The 21,407-nt window shown below is 40.8% G+C and overlaps 1 protein-coding gene across 3 annotated transcripts in view; it reads right to left on the reverse strand.

Moving 5' to 3' along the window:
• Positions 1-12,189: 12,189 nt before the first annotated feature.
• phykpl (5-phosphohydroxy-L-lysine phospho-lyase) overlaps positions 12,190-21,407 on the reverse strand; it is a 57,164-nt gene continuing 47,946 nt past the window's right edge. For 2 of the 3 annotated variants that reach the window (XM_048231275.1, XM_048231277.1), the window contains exons 11-12: positions 13,092-13,222; positions 12,190-12,376 (exon numbers count right to left, since the gene is read on the reverse strand). In XM_048231275.1, the coding sequence (XP_048087232.1) occupies positions 12,360-12,376; positions 13,092-13,222 (148 nt within the window). In that variant the 3' untranslated portion in view covers positions 12,190-12,359. Of the gene's footprint in view, positions 12,377-13,091; positions 13,223-21,407 lie in introns of those variants that run through there. The other variant, XR_007192149.1, reaches the window with a different exon arrangement.

A 21,407-nucleotide genomic window follows, 5' to 3' on the forward strand; every position in this document is an offset into this window, starting at 1 on the left:
GAACAGTCTCCACTGATAAATATCACACTTGCTAACTTGGAAATGAGGTCCTATGTCTAAAATCCTGAACCACCCCTTTAGGTATGATTTGTAGGCATCTAGTTTTCACGTTGATTCATTTTGAGGAGGCAGACCAAGTACAGTGAAGAGGAACCATGCCTCTCATTCCCATCAACTGCCCATATTACAGCAGTTGAAAGAACAGAAAGCAGGTTAATCTGGGTGTAAAGTTCCTTTAACCTTGTGTGAAAATTTGCTAGTTTTACATGACCTATTGTAGGCCTACTGGAATCCCATCAGTAGTTAGATTGGTGTTTAGCAATGGTGCAAGCAAAACAAATAAAAAATGCAGTGCTGTTTTAGGTGGGTGGTAAAACGAGCACCCTTTTTAAGAACTGTCTAACCCTATCAACTTTTAATGCAATTTGTGAGTGCTTGTTTGGCAACATAAGAGAGCCTAAGACTTGACGGCAAATTTTGTACATCAAAGCGTTGCTGAGATACGAGCCCACTTCCTGTATTGCAGCGCCCCCTATAGAGGCCAAATGATGCCAATTTCCTAGTGTGTCCTCACAATCAGGTACCAAGTCCCTATACGAGGACCGTTTCTCAAAGTCAAGGACGGGTCCTTCAAAGCTGCTCTTTCAAGGACGTTACGTCGTCGAATCTCGCCAAGCACTGTTCCAATGTCAAGGGTGCTATTTATTCTATCAAGTACTGAGTCCTTCGTTCTGAGATTTTCGAGGATGCATGCGTGTATCCTCTGCTTGGAACACCCACAATCTTGTGCGCACATGATTTTTAATAATGCACCTGCAGCTTCCTGCACACTCGCTAGTCTGTTCCATTGTGTTTTCCGTATGCTAAGAAGAAGCCTTGCCTCGTCTTTGGAGGATTTGACTCAGCAGGACTCGTTCTACCAAGTACGAATCCTTGACTTGAGAAAAGCCCCAAATTTGGACTTCATACATCAAAGCATTGCTGAGATATGAGCTCACTTCCTGTATTGTAGCGCCTCCTATATAGGCCAAATGATGATAATTTCCTACTGTGTCCTCACAATTAGATTAGGATCACGTGCATGAATGCATGTCCAACATTGAACTGGTGGTGGCGCTAGAGCGTCCAATATATATACATAACAGTGTCCTGACTAATGGTGTTGAGTTTTGTTATGTTAACTCAAAGCGTCACCGAGATGTTAGTCCACTTCCTGTTTGGTGGCTTTGTCGCCATATTTGATTGGCTGTCACGGGCAAACAAAGTTGAAATTGAAAAATCTGGCAAGTATCGTTTGTGCGGCTCGGTCTAAAGATCATATCCGCCAAGTTCCGTGAAAATCAGATGAAATTTACTTAAAGTTTTTTTTGTCCCCTAAGGGCGATTTGGTTTGCAGCAAGACATCCATAGACAACATAGGACAAAAAGTACAACATGACAACATGAACACCCAATGGGTGAAGAAAAACATACAGTACATGCAGATAAGCAGTGCAGTGTGTATACAGGCAGAAAATAAATAAATAAAATACTATAAGAACAGGAAACACTTTCTGCTCTCCATGGAGTACCTTCATACAGCAGGAAATCATACCTCACACTGTGCACCAAAAACACCATGATGTCAGCCCAGAGCTCCAAAATCTGAATTCAATAGAGAAATGGCACTGGGAACAAATGAATGTCTATATCTATTGGTTTTAACTGCAACTAGATTCTGCCTTTTTTTGGACAAATCTACTGTACAGGTCTGATAGGCTGCTTTGCTTAGCACCTATGATTTTGCCACTGACCTTTACTATTTTGGCGAGTGAGGCTTTATCCTTTACATTCAGATTTCCATACCAGAATATTATAGAAAAAGATAAAACAGATTCAATGTATGATTTATAAAATATTCTCATGGTTTTATCCACACTGAATTTTGCCATTTTACGGAGGCAAAAGAGTCGCTGTTGGCCTTTCTTGCAGATATTCTCTATGTTAAGATTAAAATTTAGCCTATCATCAATTATGCTTCCCAGGTATTTATATGAGCCCACTACCTCTACAGGTTGACCGTTTATAGCAGTGACCTGGGTAGGGGGAGGATTGCGCCTAAAATCAATGACCATGTCCTTAGTTTTGGATACATTCAAGTGAAGGTAGGCACTATCACACCAGGCTATACAATCGTTTAAAACAGGACCATGCTCAGATTCTTTTCCATTTAAAAGACTGACAATAACAGAGTCATCTGCAAATTTTAAAATATGTCTGTTTGTATGCTGGCTGCGACAGTCATCAGTGTATAAAATGTATAAAAGATGGGACAGGACACAACCCTGTGGTGAACCTGTAGAGGACAGTATCTCTTCTGAAAGTACCCCATTCACCCTTACTCTCTGAGTTCTGTCCGTTAAAAAATCCAAAATCCAACCCACTAAACTGAAATCTAAATCAAAGTTACTTAACAGCTTATCAACTAAAATGTGTGGTTGAATAGTGTTAAAGGCTGATGAAAAATCGACAAATAAAATTTTGGCATGAGTTTTGCTACCTTCAAGGTGCTTAAGTATCAGATTAAGCAGAGTGGCTGTAGCATCCTCAACCCCCCGCCTGGCCCTATAGGCAAATTGTAGTGGGTCCAATAAATTCTGTTTTGATAAGGAGCACCCTTTTCATTCGTTTTTCAAAACATTTCATCACCAATGAGGTCAAGGCAATTGATCTAAAATCATTTAAAACCTTAGGGTGACTGATTTTGACCACAGGAACAATAGTCGAATTTTTCCAAATTTTGTTTGTGAGTAGGCGACGCCCTATGTTATCAGGCCCGGGGCTCTTCTTAACCTTTGAGTGTCTGAAGGTATCTACTACGGCATGCAAATCAAAGGGCGCTGGGGCACTGTCCATTAGGTAGTTTTTTTGCTCTAAAGTGGCATCCTTAAATGTGGGTGTGTCAAACCTCAGATAAAACTCATTCAACGTCTGTGCCAGCTTTCTATCACATGTGAACCCATCCAGCACCAATTTAGAATTTCTTATTTCCTTTGTTCTGATTATGGTTTTCATGCTATCCCAGGCAGAGCCTAAATTATTGTTCCCCATTTGGTCCTCTAGCTTTTCTTTATAGCTCCGCTTTGCTCTTGCAATTTCATGTTTAACTTCCTTTTTTAGTTTTTCAAGCTCTGGAAGGTTCCCCGCTCTAAATGCCTGTCTTTTCCTGTATAGGAGTGCCCGGAGTGCTTTCGTCACCCATGGTTTACTATTTGGGTACACCTTTACAGTTTTTTCAGGAATAACATTATCTTCACAAAAGGTGACATAACAACTGACAACATCTGTGAGAACGTCAATGTCCGGGCAGGATTACTTAAACATTTCCCAGTCTGTACACTCATAGCAGCCCTGCAGACTCAGTATGGATTCATCAGTCCTGACTTTAACCCGCTTGGTGACCGTTTTTCCCCTCGTGACAACCATGTCTCTGTGATCGCCAACAAGCAAGCGTCTCTGAAGTCGTGTTGGAGTCTGACATTGGCTTGCAGCTCATATACCTTGTTTCGAAGAGACTGGGCATTCGAGGGAATTATGGAAGGCAAAGGGATACGGGAGAGGGGTTGTTTCCTTAGTCTTTGATGCAGGCCAGTCCGCTTTCCTCGCTTCCTGATCTTGCGGGGAAACGCGCCGGTAGAATCCCTTTTTCCAATTGTTTGATCGGCAAGACAGTTTAGATCGGGAACCACTAGATCCACACCACGAAGATCCTGAAAGTAACTCCATTGGAGAAGAAAGTCTGCTGTATGTTATACGCTCCGGTTTGATGAACCCGGTTAGCGCTTCCGTGAGATAAATCACTGTCCACAGAAGGAACAAGACGGTTATCTCCATGATTTGATGCTTTTCTGGTCAACTCAATAAAGTATATTAAAAGTCCAGCAGTAAGATGTTTTGTTGGCCATTTAAATACTGTGCGTAAAGACACAATCACAAAAACAAACAGAGTTTACGAACAGACGTGACTTGCTGCCGGTCGCTGCACGAGCATGCGCCCCCAGATGAAATTTGTGACCGCTGAAACTTCGTAGAGTTTGGACTAAATTCAATATGGCGGAGGTCCAATACGGCGGAAAGTGACGTAATAGGGGTCATTGCACTCAGGTCGGTCCAGGGATTTCAACGTTGCCTGATTTGTGAAAATCGGATGCACCGTTCAATGGTCACATGCGTGAATGCAAGTCCAGATTCGACCCATTGGTGGCGCTAGAGTGTTGGGCATAGAGTTCTGTAAATTGGTGAGTGATCATGGGACGGTCCTGAGTCAGTGTGCCGAATTTCGACCTTTCGACCCAGCGGTTACAATTTTGGCCAAATTTTGACCCGTTAGTGGCACTAGACGGCTGGATTTAGAGATCCGCAAATGAGCGTGAGTGGTCAATGGAGTGTCCCGAAACGTTCTGCCAAATTTCAGCACTTTTTAGCCAGGTGTTCTATGGGCTGCCATAAACTCCAATGTCAGAGGAATAATAATAATAGGAAAAGCTAGTAACTCAATGGGTGCCCTAGGCCCCCAATAATATAGCTACAAGCAGCAATGAGGGGGCCAAGCAGATAGGCTGGGGTTGCCGTGGCAACTCAATGCTGTTACATCAGACACATGGCCATAAGCTGTCAGAGTTAAGTTTCATGTCTAGCAACCAAAGATTGCCTGAGAAATAAGGTCGCTTTCTGTTTGGCAGCATCACAGCGGATTTCGATTGGCTGTGTTGGGCGAACAATTCAATTTATTGTGCTTATAGAGCACCAAAACATTACAAATTCATCATGGCGCTTTACAGAATGTAGGCATTTGTAGGCAATTGACACTTGTCAATATGGCTTCAAAAATCAAGACATATCTAAGGCTCAGTCTGAACAGTATTAAAAGACACTACTAGTAAGTTTTAATTCCAAACACGCGAACAGTTACAAGCCAAAATGCATTTCTGCTAATTGCAGCACACCCTAGAGTTCAAAGGTCACCAAATGTATTGAGTGCCCTCCTAATGGGGTCATGAGTCCATGTTTCAAAATTGGTTATCATACATGCAAGGGTTGCTGAGATATGAGCTCACTTCCTGTTTGGCGGCTTTACCGTCGATTTCGATTGGCTGGTCGGTCGGTTTTAGATATGGCTACAAAAAGCACAACTTTTGTTATGCATGGTCAGAAGATGGTCTGTGTCAGTTTTGGTGAAGATCAGATGAAATATGATCTTCATATATGGCGGCCGAATCAATGACGATGACAACACAAGTTGGCCTGGGTCGGCCTAAGGACCTCCAACAGTACTACCAGACACCACTAGTACATTTTAATTCCAAATACATCAACAGCTACAGGCCAAAATGCATTTTTGCTAATTGCAGCGCCCCCTAGAGGTCAAAGGTCACCAGATGTTTTGAGCATCCTCCTGATGGTGTCATGAGTCTATGTACTAAGTTTGGTTATGATATATGAAATGTTTGCTGAGATATGAGCTCAAATTCGATTGGCTGTTACGGGCAAACCGTTTTACATTTGAATACAACCTGTGTGAGGCACGATCAGAAGATCATGTGTATCAAGTTTGTTTGGTGACGATCGCACAAAATGTGTGATCTGTGAAAACTTTTTAGTGTTTTTGATAAAATCCAATATGGCGGAAAATCCATCATGGTGGAAAATGATATAGGGTGCATTGAATTTGGCTTGGTCCAAGGATTCCAACGATACCTCATTTTTGACAATCGGGTCAAAAGTTACGTGCGTGAACGCAATCCATCTTTGGCCTGTTGGTGGTGCTAGAGCGCTCGAAGTGCCAACATGAAACTTTGTGAAATTAGTCATGAGACTGTCCCCCATCAGTATGCCAAATTTCAGAATTTTTTACCAGACGGTTCTATGGACTCCCATTACGGAGGAATAATGAAACACAATAGGTGCTCTGCTACTTGGCCCCTAATTAATAAATATAACCGCAAGCGGTGATTAACGGGGTCTAAGCAAAATGAACATGAGGTAGCATAGCTTTCTAGTTTACATAAGCTTTGATCGTTTGGGCCCAATTTTTCAAAAGAAATGTGATCGGATTTCGGTTACCGGATTTCAGCTATCGGATTGGATCAAATCTTGAAAATGGGTTGTTCAAACGGAAACAAGGATCCTGAAATTGGATTAGATCACATAATCTATTCTTGGTTTTAATCTGGATAAAACCTTCACTTTGTGATGTCAAAACTTTTGAGTTGGATTGGGATAAATCTGATCCATATTTATCCAGGATTACCCTGATCCCAACAGAAGGGTGGATTTCAGGCACAAAATTTTAAAGTATAAGGAGACGAAGTATGATTGTTTGTATTTATTTATTTGTTGTGGATAAGATGAAGGGTCTGATAATGGAAGGGGCTGTTTGTATTGTTTTATTGTGGTGTTTTTGATCTCTTTAGATAACACAATCAAAGTACATCTGCCCACCTATTCTAACTGTTCCTTACATAGCCACTAGGCTAGATTGTGATATAGTACCATTTAGAAACAATCCAGATTTCGTAATCCTGAAAAGTTGTATCTGGATCAGGTTGATCCAATCCTCAATTGCTTTGAAAAAGAAACATGGATTACCTGATCCTGGATTGTAAAACATGGGATTTCCAAATCCGGATCATTCTGATCCAGATTAAACTTTTTTAAAGAACTGGGCCCAGTTTTTCAACAGTAATCTAGTGGGATTTCAGATAACGGATTGGATCAAATCTTGGAAATGGGTTTTTCAAAAGCAAAAGAGGGATTCCGAAATGACATGAAAAACTTTTAACTATATGATCTAAAAAAAACACAAGATTATCCTGATCCCATCAGAAGGGTGGATTCAGTTGAGATTTTTTAAACTTATGATCACAAAATCAGTGTTTTGAGATGATACATGTGTGTATTCATATTTTCAAACGATTGAAACCGTTTTTACCATCAGACAGTGACATTTATTTTTGGTTAGCATAAAATCAACATAAGGAATGCAAAATGTTTCTGTTTCTTCAAATTAAAACAAACAATGGCCATTTCTGGCAAGTGATATTTTAGATGTAACTTCTTTGCTTTACCAGTAGGCTACACTGTTGGTTCCATTTAAAGCTCTGGTAAACGGGATTTGGTAATCCTGAAATTCGGCATTTGCATTACAGTGATCAAATTCGACAGTGGCATAACAGTAAGATGGATCAGGTGATCCTGGATAGCAAAACATGGGATTTCCAAATCCGGATCATTTTGATCCAGATGAATGTGTGTGAAAAACTGGGCCCATGATTGTTAGACCATTTCTGTGCAATGGTGGATAAATGAAACATTTGCAGACAAGATGAATAATGGAAGAAATATAAATGTGACATCAGAGTTTAATATGAGGGAAGAAGACAAAGTTCCCCTTAATAACATGTACTACAGTGGTTGCTTTAGCATTCAGACTTTGGTAAACTGATGATGTGTTTTACAATACTAAGAATTTCCCAAATGTGAAGTGCAGAGCAATGCCAGAATATCATGGTCAGTAGCATGGAGGATGTTCATGATTTGGCTGGGGTTTGTACCCATAACCTATAAGGTTCAAAAGCTCAAGGCATTATTGCACTTAGCCACTGTCTTCCCTACCTTTTGCAATGTTACATTCACACAGTCAAAAAGTCTATTGATAATTTATCCTTTCTATAAGCACACATTTCATAATGAGATTAAGATATTTGTTGAAACAGTGCACCTGAACAATCTGAAAAGTCTAGAACATATATTTCGAAGATATATAAATATGACATATAATTATGAAGGAAAGATGTTCCCCTTAATGACATACTGTGTGTAAGCCTTGAGGTGAGTGGGCTGCAGAGCAATGGCAGAATTTCATGTTCAGCTTGATTACAAACTAACTTGTAACTTTGTTTTGAAAAGTGCTATATAAATAAAGATTATTGGGGGCCAAGCAGCGAAGCTGCGAAGCCCCATTGTGTTTCTATGATTTCTTACTATTATTATTATTGGGGGCCAAGCAGTGAAGCTGCGAAGCCCCATTGGGTTTCTATGATTTCTTACTATTATTATTATTATTTAACATCTTTCTTCCGCCATGGGAGTCTATGGCAGCCCATAGAACCGTCTGGTAAAAAGTTGTGAAATTTGGCACACCGATTGGGGACAGTCCCATGATTAATTTCACCAAGTTTCATGTCGGCTCCTCGAGGGCTCTAGCGCCACCAACAGGCCAAAGTTGGACGTGCGTTCACGCACGTAACTTTTGACCTGTTGATCCAATTTTGAAAACTGAGGTACCGTTGGAAGTCGAGTTCAACGCACCCTATGACGTCATTTTCCGCCATGATGGATTTTCCGCCATATTGGATTTTAGTGAAAGTGAAACTAAAACTTCACAGGTCACAAATTTTGTCCGATCGTCACCAAACTTGACACACATGCTCTTCAGACCAAGCCGCACAAAAGTTATTCCTTTTCGCCTTCGAACTAAAACCGTTCAAGTGTAACAGCCAATCGAAATTTTGCGGCCGCCAAAACAGGAAGTGAGCTCATATCTCAGCAACCCATTCATCTATCATATAACCAAACTTAGTCCATGGACTCAGGACCCAATCAGGGGGACGCTCAAGAAATCTGGTGACCTTTGACCTCTAGGGGGCGCTGTAATTAAGAAACATGCCTTTTGGCCTGTAGCAGCAGTTGTGCTTAGAATTAATACCCATTAGTGGTGTCTGTTACTGTTGAAGGTCCTTAGGCCGACCCAAGCCAACTTGTGATGTCATCGTAATTGATTCGGCCGCCATATTGGATTAAATCAAAAACACAAAAAAGTTTTGGCAGGTCACAAATTTCATCTGTTCCTCACCAAAATTGGCAGAGATCATCTTCAGACCATGCCTGATGAGTGCATTGCTTTCTGGAACAATTGACAGAAGCTTTGGCCTGTACCAGCCAATAAAAATTTGTGGCAAAGCCGCCAAACAGGAAGTGATTTCATATCTCAGCAACGCTTTCATGTATCAAAACCAAACTTAGTACAAGTACCTCAGACCACATCGGGAGGACGCTCAAGAAATTTGGTGACATTTGACCTCTAGGAGGCTCCGTAATTGACAAAAATGCATTTTGGCCAGTAGTTGCTGATGCGCATTATTTTGCAATGGAAGTCAATGGCAGCCCATAGAACCGTCTGGTAAAAAGTTATACAATTTGGCACACTAATTGGGGACAGTCCAATAATTCATTTCACCAAGTTTCATGCCGGCACCTCAAGCGCTCTAGCGCCACCAACAGGCCAAAGTTGGACTTGTGTTCACGGACGTAACTTTTGACCTGTTGACTCGAATGGCAAAATGAGGTATCATTGGAATCCTTGGGCCAAGCCGAGTTCAACACACCCTATGACGTCAATTTTTGACCTCTGTGTTTAAATCACAGCAAGTGTGATCATATCTCAGTCAATCTTTTATTTTTGATGTGAAACTGATGACAGCAAGTTCCATCTAGTTCATTCTAATGTGTGCAAGGGTGGGACCCGGGTGGGATGGGCAGGGCTGATTCTTGGCGGTGGGCTGGCTGGGGGAGGGGGCGGCGACACTCAGCCCTGGTTCAGCCCCACAAAATCAGTTATGTTTTGATGTGAAACTTGACCTTGTAACTCAGCCAATCTTGGATTGATTGTATGGCATGGAACTTGCTGTGACTGCTTAAGGCTATATGTCTGATGCAACGGCATTGACTTACATGGCAAATCTGGCCTGCTGATCTCACTGCTTGGCCCCCTCATTGCTGCTTGCAGCTATATTTATTATTATATTATTATTACAATGCTTTAACTAGGATTCCAACTCTCAACCTAAGAATCACCTGTACAAGGCATTATCCCATTGAGCCACAGACAATCCTAAACCTTGGAAATTTACGTTCACATGGTAAAAATGTGTATTGATAAGCACACAACATCTAGAAAACTCCAAGCCCAAATTTCACAATAGAATTTTCCTAAAAGGGTACATCTGAATAATCTTTGAAATTCTGAATTTTGAAACAAATGTAGTCAAGAATAATAATGAAATAAATATAAATATGACAGAGTTAATTATGAAAGAAAAATGGTTAACAAAGAAGTTCCCCTTAAATCCATACCGTCTCGGCATTGACATTCTTGGAAACTGATGAGCATGAATGTTGATTGCCTGATGTCATTCAGGTGCTGTTCAATGATGTGAATCTTAAATGAGCAATAGCAGGATGTCATGTGCAGCTAGATCATAATGCTCTAGCTGGGATTCAAACTCTCAAGGATCACCAGTACAAGGCATTATCCCACTGATCCACTGACAATCCTAAATATTGGCAAGTCACATTCACATGGTGAAAATGTGTATTGCTAAACACACAACATCAAGAAAAGTCCAAGCACACATTTCACAAGAGAATTAAGAGCTTTTTAAAAAGAGTACAGATCTGAAAATTTGTACTGTTAATGGCATTTACCTAATGATGGTTGTTATATAATAACAAAATTACTCATGTAGGAATAGGTGATATAGGAAAAAAGGGCTGAGTGGTCCAACTTTTTTGGCCTACATCTCTGAAATGGAACATATCAAAATTATTTTGTGAGGCTTGGTCTAAACAATGTCTGTGAGAATTTTGGTGAAGATTTGATTATTTTTGAAGCCTGTGAAACTTTTTATGATGTTTGGCTTTTCTATGAAACTGTGGAGAAAGTAAACATTTTTAGAGCATAAGACCAGGGTCAAAAATGCATCTGAATGAAGGGCATGGTGTCCACACTGTATGGTGTTATACTCTCTTTCTATTCTCCTTCAAATGACACACTTCTAGCTCTCTGGTCACAAGACCTGGGCATAGATTTGACACTTGCTTGGGGATCAATTCTTGGACGTGTGCATGGCTCCTCAATATGTGCGACATGGAGTTATTCAATGTTAGCTCCTACATCGTGTGTATTGGACGAAGGTCCGTCTGTCCCGTGTCTATCCAAATACTGACCCACTCTGCGACAGATGTCGGCAGCACCATGGTACACTTTTGCATATGTTCTGGACTTGCCCCTCCCTACATACTTACTGGATTTCTATATTCTCTTCTATCTCGGATGTTTTACAGACAGCCCTGGACCCAAGCCCACTCACCGCTCTATTTGGAGTCTTACCGGATACCATCAAGCTATCCAGCTCCAAATCAGACTTTGTTGCATTTGTTTTTCTTATTGCTAGGCGTTTAATTTTGATACACTGAAAAGACTGCCACCCACCCTCACATGCACTTTGGATAAGGGATGTGCTAATGTTCTCAAAGCTGGAGAGGATGCGGTACTTAAGGCGAGGCTCTATATCCAAATTCAATAAGCTATGGCAGCCCTTCCTTCTGCATGTTGAAACACTGAACTTGCAACTCCCAGATCCCTCATAAGCTATACCTTATTTACACAAGGATGCTAGGATATCCCTGACATTTGCACTCACCTGATTGTGCTGGGGACTTGCTTGCAGATGCTATACGCATAATATGAGACCCCCACCCCTCTCCTCCTTCTTCTTCTTGTTATTTTTTTTATTTTTTTTATTTAGTTCGGTTTTTTTTTAATTATTATTATTATTTTAATATTTTAATTTGTATCCCCTGGTGTCATGTCTTAGTTTCAGTTTTCTCTGTGTTTGTAGAACAGTACAGCCTGGGTGGGGTGTGTTAGGCTGTGGAGGGCGGGTGGTATTGTGGGTGGGGTGGAGGGTGGGATTGAGGGGAGGGGGGTTGGGTGGGGTGGGTACCCCTGTATTGTGTTTATGTCAGCTTTGCAATGTCGTTGTGGAATGGATTTTTACTGTTTCATGTACTCTGTATTGAAAAAACCCCCCTAAAAACTTTAATAAATAAACCATGGGAAAAAAAAAAAACATGCATCTGAGTTTAGAGATTAATATGATCTGGTAATGAGAAATAAGCATAATTCACTTTTTTGACAATAGCGCCACCTTTGGGTGCAGTACCCCACATTTTGGGTTATGGGTAGTGGGGGTACTGGTAACCATACCTGCGCTGCGCTGCTCGGACCCCTAATAATAATAGTAAGAAAACATAGAAACACAATGGGTGCCTTCGCTGCTTGGCCCCCAAATTAAAATAAACTAAATCTACACAATGAATTGACTGTCTTTAATTAAGCAGATAATGACTGATGTGACTATTAGAATACCTGATGCTTAGTTACTCCCTCTGAAGAAAGATGACAAACAATCTGTATTTTTTCTCAACATTATAAAATTGAAGCGATTATGAGATGATCCTATTTGAAACGTTGAATTTCATTCTGTGGACATTTCTGAAAAAGAGCAGTCTTTTAGTGAATTATGGTTATAAATTCTTTTCAAATGGTTAAAACAATTTGTAAAGATTGGGTGTGTTCGAAACGGGTAAAGTTGCTGCCTTTTAAGATATCTAACTGGGGAGCAAGGCAGCAAGTGCGGTTCGAAACCGAAAAAACAAATTCTGCTGCCTTTTAAGATATCTTAGAATTCCCAAATAACGGTCATTTTTGGAGGCAGCATCGATGCACACTTCATGCTCCCACCTACCCATAATCCCTTGGGGCAACGTCTGAAACAGCTGTGAAAGGTAAATAAACATAGCGGATGACATCGGTAATGGCAGCTGAATCTGTTTAAAATGTCATTTGTGTGACCTTATTTTGCTTAGATTTGTAGATTAGAGATGAGAAATAAACAATTTACTATCTGATTATGCCATTGTTGTAACCATTAATAGCGTCTGGTCTGATATGTCTGCCGGCCGTAAAACTAATTTATACTGTTAGCCTGCTAGCTTACGTAAGCTAATTTAGTTTAACATCGGGCCTTTGCTAACGTCATACCGTAGTGTTAACCAAAGATTCTAGAGTGCTACGCTCGTTTTTAAAAGATGCATTTAATCCAAAGTCATGTCTAGTGAGACAGCTGTCTATGTAGGGAGGGAGGCAGTAGGCAGCTGTCTCCCGTTTCGAACACACCCAATATGTTACCCACTGGAACTACTGTTACCTGAAAGAATCTTATCAATTGTCTTGGCAACTCGATCTGCATCCTCCATACTAAAACACATTGGTGGTTTAAATTTTATGACACTTTCCCAAGGGCCATCAGTACTGATACAGATCCGTTCATCTTTCAACCTATTGGAATGTAAACACATAGAGTAAAAGGTTATTTGCATGATAAACTGTAGTTACATCAAACTATAGTGTAGCCAATCAGATTTATTTATGTCAAGGTTGTTAAACAATGAACTTATTTCACAATTTTACTATTCAAATTAGAATTCTATTTCCTGGGTTACGGTTAAGGTAAAGAAAATACCAGTGTATGCAAATGCAAAAAAGGTAGTCTTAGGGCCCGTCTACCCAATGCTGTTTTTTGTTTTTTTTTGCCGTGTAGACGGCAGAGCCGGCAATTTTATGACGACATAGCCCCACCCCTCAACTCAGCCACCGCACTGGACCTGTGGCCGGTTGCACAAAGCACCTTAAGTTTTTTCCCTTAAGTATGACCCTTAAGACTTAATTTCTCCTCAGGTAAGGGATTTACTTAAGGGTGTTGCACAGAATACCTTAAAATGTTTCCTTAGTTAAGGAGAAACGCCAAGGATTTTACTGCACTGAAAGGGATTTTCCGCATGAAAATTCTATAGTTTCCACGGAGATTGTTCAACAGCTGTAGCCTAGCTAACTGCCTTTGCCGCGATGCCGTTAGTTAACCCACCGAACACAGTGCTTATATCTTATCATTCATCTTACCTTAATAATATTAGCGGAAATTTTCCAGGTAGTAAGTAAAACATGTTATATCCATGAACTGAACAATACTAGTTGGCAAGTTAGAAATGATCCTGACTGTCATCAGTACACCAACGTTTGCCTAGCTTAACCAACCGAAGCTCATAGGCTAACAAGACATCCACATGAATTGTTAACGTTAGCCTATGTAAACCAAACAATAACAATACGGCATGTTTCTGATAGGCCTATCTATTTGACCGAGGAAGCATATTTTTGTATTGTTTTGAATGGTCAAAAGTAGTTAATAAACTTCATTTATCAGCATCAATTCAGTTAATAATATGGTTAAGGTAGAGTCAGATGTCCCCTAGGATTTTCCCCTTAGTTAGACTACTATCTTTTGTGCAACAGTTTAAGGGATTTCTTACAAGATAAGGACAAACCCTTAAATACTAAAGGAAAATGTTAAGGAACCCTTAAGGAGAAAACTTAAGGGTGTTTGTGCAACCGTTTTTATTTTAAGGGACCCTTAAATCAGATTTTAAGGGAAAAAATTAACTTAAGGTGCTTTGTGCAAACGGCCACTGACATGCTGCTTGTCAGAACAAACCAAAGCATTTGTTTAAAATGTTTTTTCTTTCCCCATCATGATTTATGTGCACAATGTATCAGCCTTTTGTGGCTAAGTTAGAAGCACACCGTTAGCTTAACTTAGTTAAACATTAGCTTACTACAAACTATGACCAACGCGTGTTATGTTTTCTCCAGTGGTGCTCAGACCTAATGCAAAACGTTTGCATTTCAAATTCCACAAAGCAATCACATACCTTGAAAATGAATAGTTGAATTGAAAACCGAATTGTCTGTAGGCTACTCTCTTATTTCATGCGACTGCTTAACAAACTGTTAAACGAGTTTTGTCTTCTACGCAAATTAAATGTGAAGCCGCTGCATGGCTGTCACGGCGCCATCGACTGGTCTGGCATATGCACTACAGCACTTTAAGCCGCTTTCACCTCTGTGTGTGCACTTGAGTTTTTCTTCACCGGTATCGTTAAAGGTGTGAAAGCACAATACCTCATAATAGGTTTAATCAGAGTTTTTTTCTTCCAGATTTTTTTCTTCTTCAGTAATTTTGTGTCAACAATTCCCGGGACACTGAAAGACCGGGGTGCACGAAACTTGTTCCTCACTGGTCGTGCTTCCTGAAATCCTGGCAGTAATTGTACACTCTTTAAGACAGTTTAGCCACTCATTTCTCCAATTTAGTGCAATAAGTGTAGGGGAGAACCGGGACGAATGAAACACTTATTAATTATACGTAATTTACAAAGACATCGTAAAACACTGAAAGTTAATGTTTTGTCACTAGTAACCTACATCTGTCCTCTGTCAAATACAGTTGCATTTACAGCTCTGAACAAAACCGTTCAAGAGTTATTTAAGGAGAAGTCGAACGTGTGTTTTGTTTCATTCGTCCCTCCTGGCTGGGACAAATGAAACAGCATGGGGGACGAATGAAACATCCTACAGCTTAAATTATATAAACTTCCCACAACTTCAATATTTGACAACATATCATGAATGGTACTACAAGTATGTGTTATTTTAGATAGATTTTCTGCTGGGCTATATGTCTTGGTTCATGTCTGTTAACAACTCATTGCCGACATGGTGAATCACGTATCTCGCGTATCTCGCATTTATGGAAATACCATGCACTTTGCCATTAATATAGCTAGAATAATGCATGTTTCGAATTATATAATGTTTCTATAGTACAAAATGTTATTTCACTCTGTTTTGACGTGGTTAAAGCCACTGCACATCCAAATAAGTGCCCTTCATGACCCACAGGCCGTCAGTCTCCATAGGTTAACATGGCAGAACTCGACCCCCTACCTGATAGCCCCAAATATATTTGCATCTTTCTAAAACTGCTTTTCCATGTCTCACCGGCAAAAAAAAATAGTATAAACACAGAAATTTGTGCATTGACTTAGAATAAATGGGGTTTAGGCCTACTGCCTGGTCGGGCCAAATGAAACAGGTGTTTCAATCGTCCCGCCATAGACATTTAGCATTATAGGTTGTTTTGCATCCATTACAAACAAACATGCAATGTGAACGTCTGGGATTGGAGAGAGCACTAAATTCTCTACTGAATAAGCATTAAGTCAAACCTTTAAATGAAAAACACTCTTTAATAATAAAAAAAAATTAACCGCTAATGAAGTATACATGTGACCATCAAAAATCGTTTATCGCCTATTAAGCATTGAACTGGGCTTCATGGATTGGCTTTAAAAAAGATGGGACAGCGCTTCACTTTTAACCTGTATGTCCGATTTTCAAAAAATATGTACCGTTGTAATCCTTGAATGAAGCCGAGTTCAATGCATAGTCACCACCAGTTGTAAAGGTCATGTAAAAATAGATGGGACAGTGCAAAGCGCTTGACTTGACTCACATCTGTTTTGCGAGTCAAGTCAAGAGCTTTGCGCTGTCCCATCTTTTTTTACACGGCTTTTACAACTCGGCTTTATTCAAGGATTCCAACGGTACCTCAAATGTTGAGTGTAGACTCATACAGAGTATCATTTGTGTATGGCAGACATGGGGACTCAAGCCTGCGACTTGGACTCAGTTCCTACTCAAGTCGCGCACAAAGTGACTTGCTACTTAAATGTGACTTGCAACTTAAGTGTGCCTTGTCCTGAGTGACATGTCCACAAAATGATTACCCTACCAACCATCTCAATTCCTAGCAAGCCTAATGTATCAACCAGCAGGGGGAAAATACAGGATCTTAATATTCTAACAATCTGCTAGGTAGTTTTTAGATAATTAACAAAAAACAATCACGGTATTGATGGACTGAGCTACACTTATATTACATTACATTACATTACATTTAGCAGACACTTCTTGACCAAAGTGACTTACATATGTCAGCTATATTACAAGGGATCACATTGTCCCCGGAGCAACTTGGGGTTAAGTGCCTTGCTCAAGGGCACAACGGTGGAAGCCGGGAATTGAACCGACAACTTTCAGGCTACTGCACGCTAGCCCAGCTCCTTAACCACTACACTACAACCGCCCATATAGTTAGGCAATTTTTTCGCCAATCTGCAAAAACATTTCTTACCAATAGCTTTTTTTACTATGTGTTCCTATAGGTGTCTAGTAACACCTCCCAATTTATCCACGGCCAAATCCTCGGGGAAACACCTGGAGAGCCCATCATGTTTGGGGTGCCCAGAGGGTCTGGGCGAAAATAATGAAAACATTTTTTTTAACCAATATTAGCTTTTGAGATGTCTAACTAGGGGTTTTTAGGGGTGCTGAATCTATCCCAGCCATTTGTTTTGAGTAAAAATGACTCCAAGTCCATAAAAAATCCATAACAAGTGGTTTTATTGAACAATTACAAAACAAAACTTCCTTAATCAGTTTAAGATTTAACAAACCTCATCCCTCAACTCCCATGCACTCCCTCACTCCTGTTATCATCTGGCTGGTTGATGTTCTGGCAAGAGTTACCATGACAGTTCCAACAAGCAGAATTACACTTGACTCCATGTTTTTTTTTACCTGAGAGTGTCACAGTCGCCTGCACAGTTGCAAGTGACAAACTTCAGAAGGTAGTCCAGTGTAATGGGATCTGGTGTAGGGACTGGTGCATAACCACGTTCTCCTTGTTTCTATCCACACTCAAGGACATCTAGTGATGGACTTTGTAGCAGTAGCCAATCTCTAGTCTGGATATATGCCCACAGAGAGTGCTGTGCGTCAGCTGTAGTCGGAAGCAGTTTCTAAGGCTTGATACTAGTTATGTTGTCCTCATGAGTTTTACATTTTGTTGCTCACTGTCCACCCTCCATGTACAGTCTTTTCTCTCTCTCTCTCTCACACACACACACACACACACACACATCTATGCACATTGACTCTCACAAACACATTCACAACCACCCAGCCACCCACCCACACAAACACAAACACATGCACACACATAACTTACAAATAAAGTTCACACGTTCACTGATACTGTCTCTCTCTGTCTCTCTCTCTCTCACACACACACATAGCCTACACACACATGCAAAATGTCCTTTCTCACACACACCATGTTGAGACAAAACTATCTGTGATTATTGTAGCAGTGTGTTACACGCAAACAAAACTTGACAAGCTGAGATCTGTTCTTTTCTGCCTTTCTAGAGAAATAGAGAGAGAGTCCAATGCGAAGGGTGGACGGTGAGCAACAAAATGTAGAACTCATGAGGACAAAACTGAGTTAATATTTTTGTAAATATTCTATTATATCTTTTCATGGGACAAACCTGAAGAAAGTAAACTTTGCTACATTGTAAAGTAGTGAGTGTACAGCTTGTTTAACAGTGTACATGTGTTGTCCCCTCAAAATAACTCAACACACAGCCATTAATGTCTAAACTGCTGGCAACAAAAGTGAGGACACCCCTGAGAGAAAATGTCCGAATTGTGCCCATAGTGTCAATATTTTGTGTGGCCACCATTATTTTCCAGCACTTCCTTAACCCTCTTGGGCATGGAGTTCACCAGAGCTTTACAGGTTGCCACTGGAATCCTCTTCAACTCCTCCATGAGCTGGTGGATGTTAGAGACCTTGCGCTCCTCCACCTTCCATTTGAGGATGCCCCACAGATGCTCAAAAGAGTTTACATGTAGGTCTGGAGACATGCTTGGCCAGTCCATCGCCTTTACCCTCAGCTTCTTTAGCGAGGCAGTGGTCGTCTTGGAGGTGTGTTTGGGGTTGTTATGATGTTGGAATACTGCCCTGTGGCCCAGTTTCCGAAGGGAGGGGATCATGCTCTGCTTCAGTATGTCACAGTACATGTTGGTATTTATAGTTCCCTCAATGAACTGTAGCTCCCCAGTGCAGCACTCATGCAGCCCCAGAACATGACACTCCCACCACCATGCTTGACTGTAGGCAAGACACACTTGTCTTTGTACTCTTCACCTGGTTCCCGCCACACACGCTTGACACCATCTGAACCAAATAAGTTTATCTTGATCTCATCAGACCACAGGACATGGTTCCAGTTATCCATGTCCTTAGTCTGCTTGTCTTAAGCAGACTGTTTGCAAGCTTTCTTGTGCATCATCTTTATAAGAGGCTTCCTTCTGGGACGACAGCCATGCAGACCAATTTGATGCAGCGTGACAGGCTGACCCCCCACCCCTTCAACCTCTGCAGCAATGCTGGCAGCACTCATTAAACCGCTGTATGGTCTTGGCCACCATGCTGCAGCTCAGTTTCAGGGTGTTGGCAATCTTCTTATAGCCTAGCCATCTTTATGTAGAGCAACAATTATTTTTTTCAGAACCTCAGAGAGTTCTTTGCCAGGAGGTGCCATGTTGAATTTCCAGTGACCAGTATGAAAGAGTGTGAGAGCGAAAACACCAAATTTAACACACCTGCTCCACATTCACACCTGAGACCTTGTAACAATAACGAGTCACATGACACCAGGGAGGTAAAATGGCTAATTGGGCTGTACTCACTTGTGTTGTCAGCGGTTTAGACATTAATAGCTGTGTGTTGTGTTATTTTAAGGGGACATTAAATGTACACTGTTATACAAGCTGTACACGGACTACTTTACATTGTAGCAAAGTGTAATCTCTTCAGTGTTGTCCAATGAAAATATATAATAAAATATTTACATAAATGTGAGGGTGTACTCAGATACTATTATAGTATCAAGCCTGAGAAACTGCCTCCGACTACAGGAGCTGCAGCACAGCAGTCTCTGCAGGCATATCTCCAGGCCAGAGATTGGCTACTGCTACAAAGTCCATCACTAGATGCCCATGAGTATGGATGGAAACAAGGACAACACGGCTATGCACCAGTCCCTACAACAGATCTCTTCTGAATTTTGTCAGCTGCAACTGTGCAGGGGACTGTGACACTCTCAGGTGCTGCTTGTTTTGTAATTGTTCAATAAAATCACTTGTTATGGATGTTATATGGACTTGGAGTCATTTTTACTCAAATGGCTGGTATAGATTAACCTGGCAATAGCCAGATGAATTTCGCTCCGCCTAGCTCCACTCATCCATCTGGAACCGATCCATTGAAGTTTTGCTTCAGAAGGCTGGGCCTAATCAAAAAATGCTTGCATATGATTGAATAAGCCACTTGTCCGTCATCTATTGACGTGCTACTTCAACCACTCACATCAAAGCCAACCCGTGACGCTAATAACACACTCACAGTCGCTTCTACGCTATGTCACATCTATGAAACTCCCCGCCCTCGTCCCTGATTGGCTAAACCATAAAGTTGGTTGGAGAAATCACTCTCAATGGAAGAGGTCCCAGATGGATGTGAGTGAAGCTAGGCGGAGCTAAGCGTAACAACATTCATCTGGCTAGGGTCAGGTTAGGTATAGATTCAGCACCCCTAAAAACCCCTAGTTAGACATCTCAAAAGCTAATATTGGCAAAAAAAAAAATGTTTTCATTATTTTCGCCCAGACCCTCTGGGCACCCCAAACATAATGGGCTCTCCAGGTGTTTCCCCGAGGATTTGGCCGTGGATAAATTGGGAGGTGTTACTAGACACCTATAGGAACACATAGTAAAAAAAGCTATTGGTAAGAAATGTTTTTGCAGATTGGTAAAAAAAAAGCCTAACTTTCCCTAACCATTAATGAAAATGCTTCTTAATTATTTTCAGGAAAAACACTGGGAATGCAATACATCATAGCATCATATATTTCCTATACAGATGCTATAACATACAACAATAAACAGTCTTAATTACACAATGTCCAACAAGCCATGCTGCAGGTTTTAATGTGCCTTTGCCAGCACGGAAACAGTGTATCAAAGTCTCTCAAAACTCTGCAGCAAAGTACACGGCACGAACAAAAAAAAACATCCATGGAAACAATCTTAATAATCCAACAAAAAAGGTCAAAAGGTAATCCACAACGTAGATGCACAAAAGGAAAAAATATAACAATAATCCCAGTGATAGAAAAACAAAAAAGGATCACCGGTATCGGACGTTTTTATCCCCACAAAGGAGGTTGGATTCTCTCCGAACAGACCCAGGTCTAAGGAAAGTAATCAATATCTGATCCACCTTTTAGATTGTGAGTTTATACTGTAATAGGTCTCTCGTAAGCTCCCTGCGTAATTTTAAGGCTCCTTCTTAGTGCACTTCCACGCTTTTTATCCTCTTCAAACTTAGCGCATCATTCTCTGACAAAACATTCCCAGTCAGCTGATGGTGTTTGACAGGTCACCCCAGTCAGCTGATCTAGCCCGCGACAACATAAACAAGTCACGGTGATCTGGTAAAATGACAGTTACAATAGTGTGCTACAGAGATCCAAACTAGATGTACTGCAGAGCGGTACAAAATATGACCGCCGCCCAGTCTAGCACATTTTTTCCACAAAAATAAATCACGCTGAAAGGCCTATATGATTCTAACTGTCTCACTAAATTGCATTATCCACACTCAATTCTCACTGGTATCTGCTAGACAACAAGTACCAAAACATGATTAGTTCAT

The sequence above is a fragment of the Alosa alosa genome, chromosome 21, assembly GCF_017589495.1.
Source record: "Alosa alosa isolate M-15738 ecotype Scorff River chromosome 21, AALO_Geno_1.1, whole genome shotgun sequence".
In the NCBI taxonomy this organism is placed as follows: Eukaryota; Metazoa; Chordata; class Actinopteri; order Clupeiformes; family Clupeidae; genus Alosa; species Alosa alosa.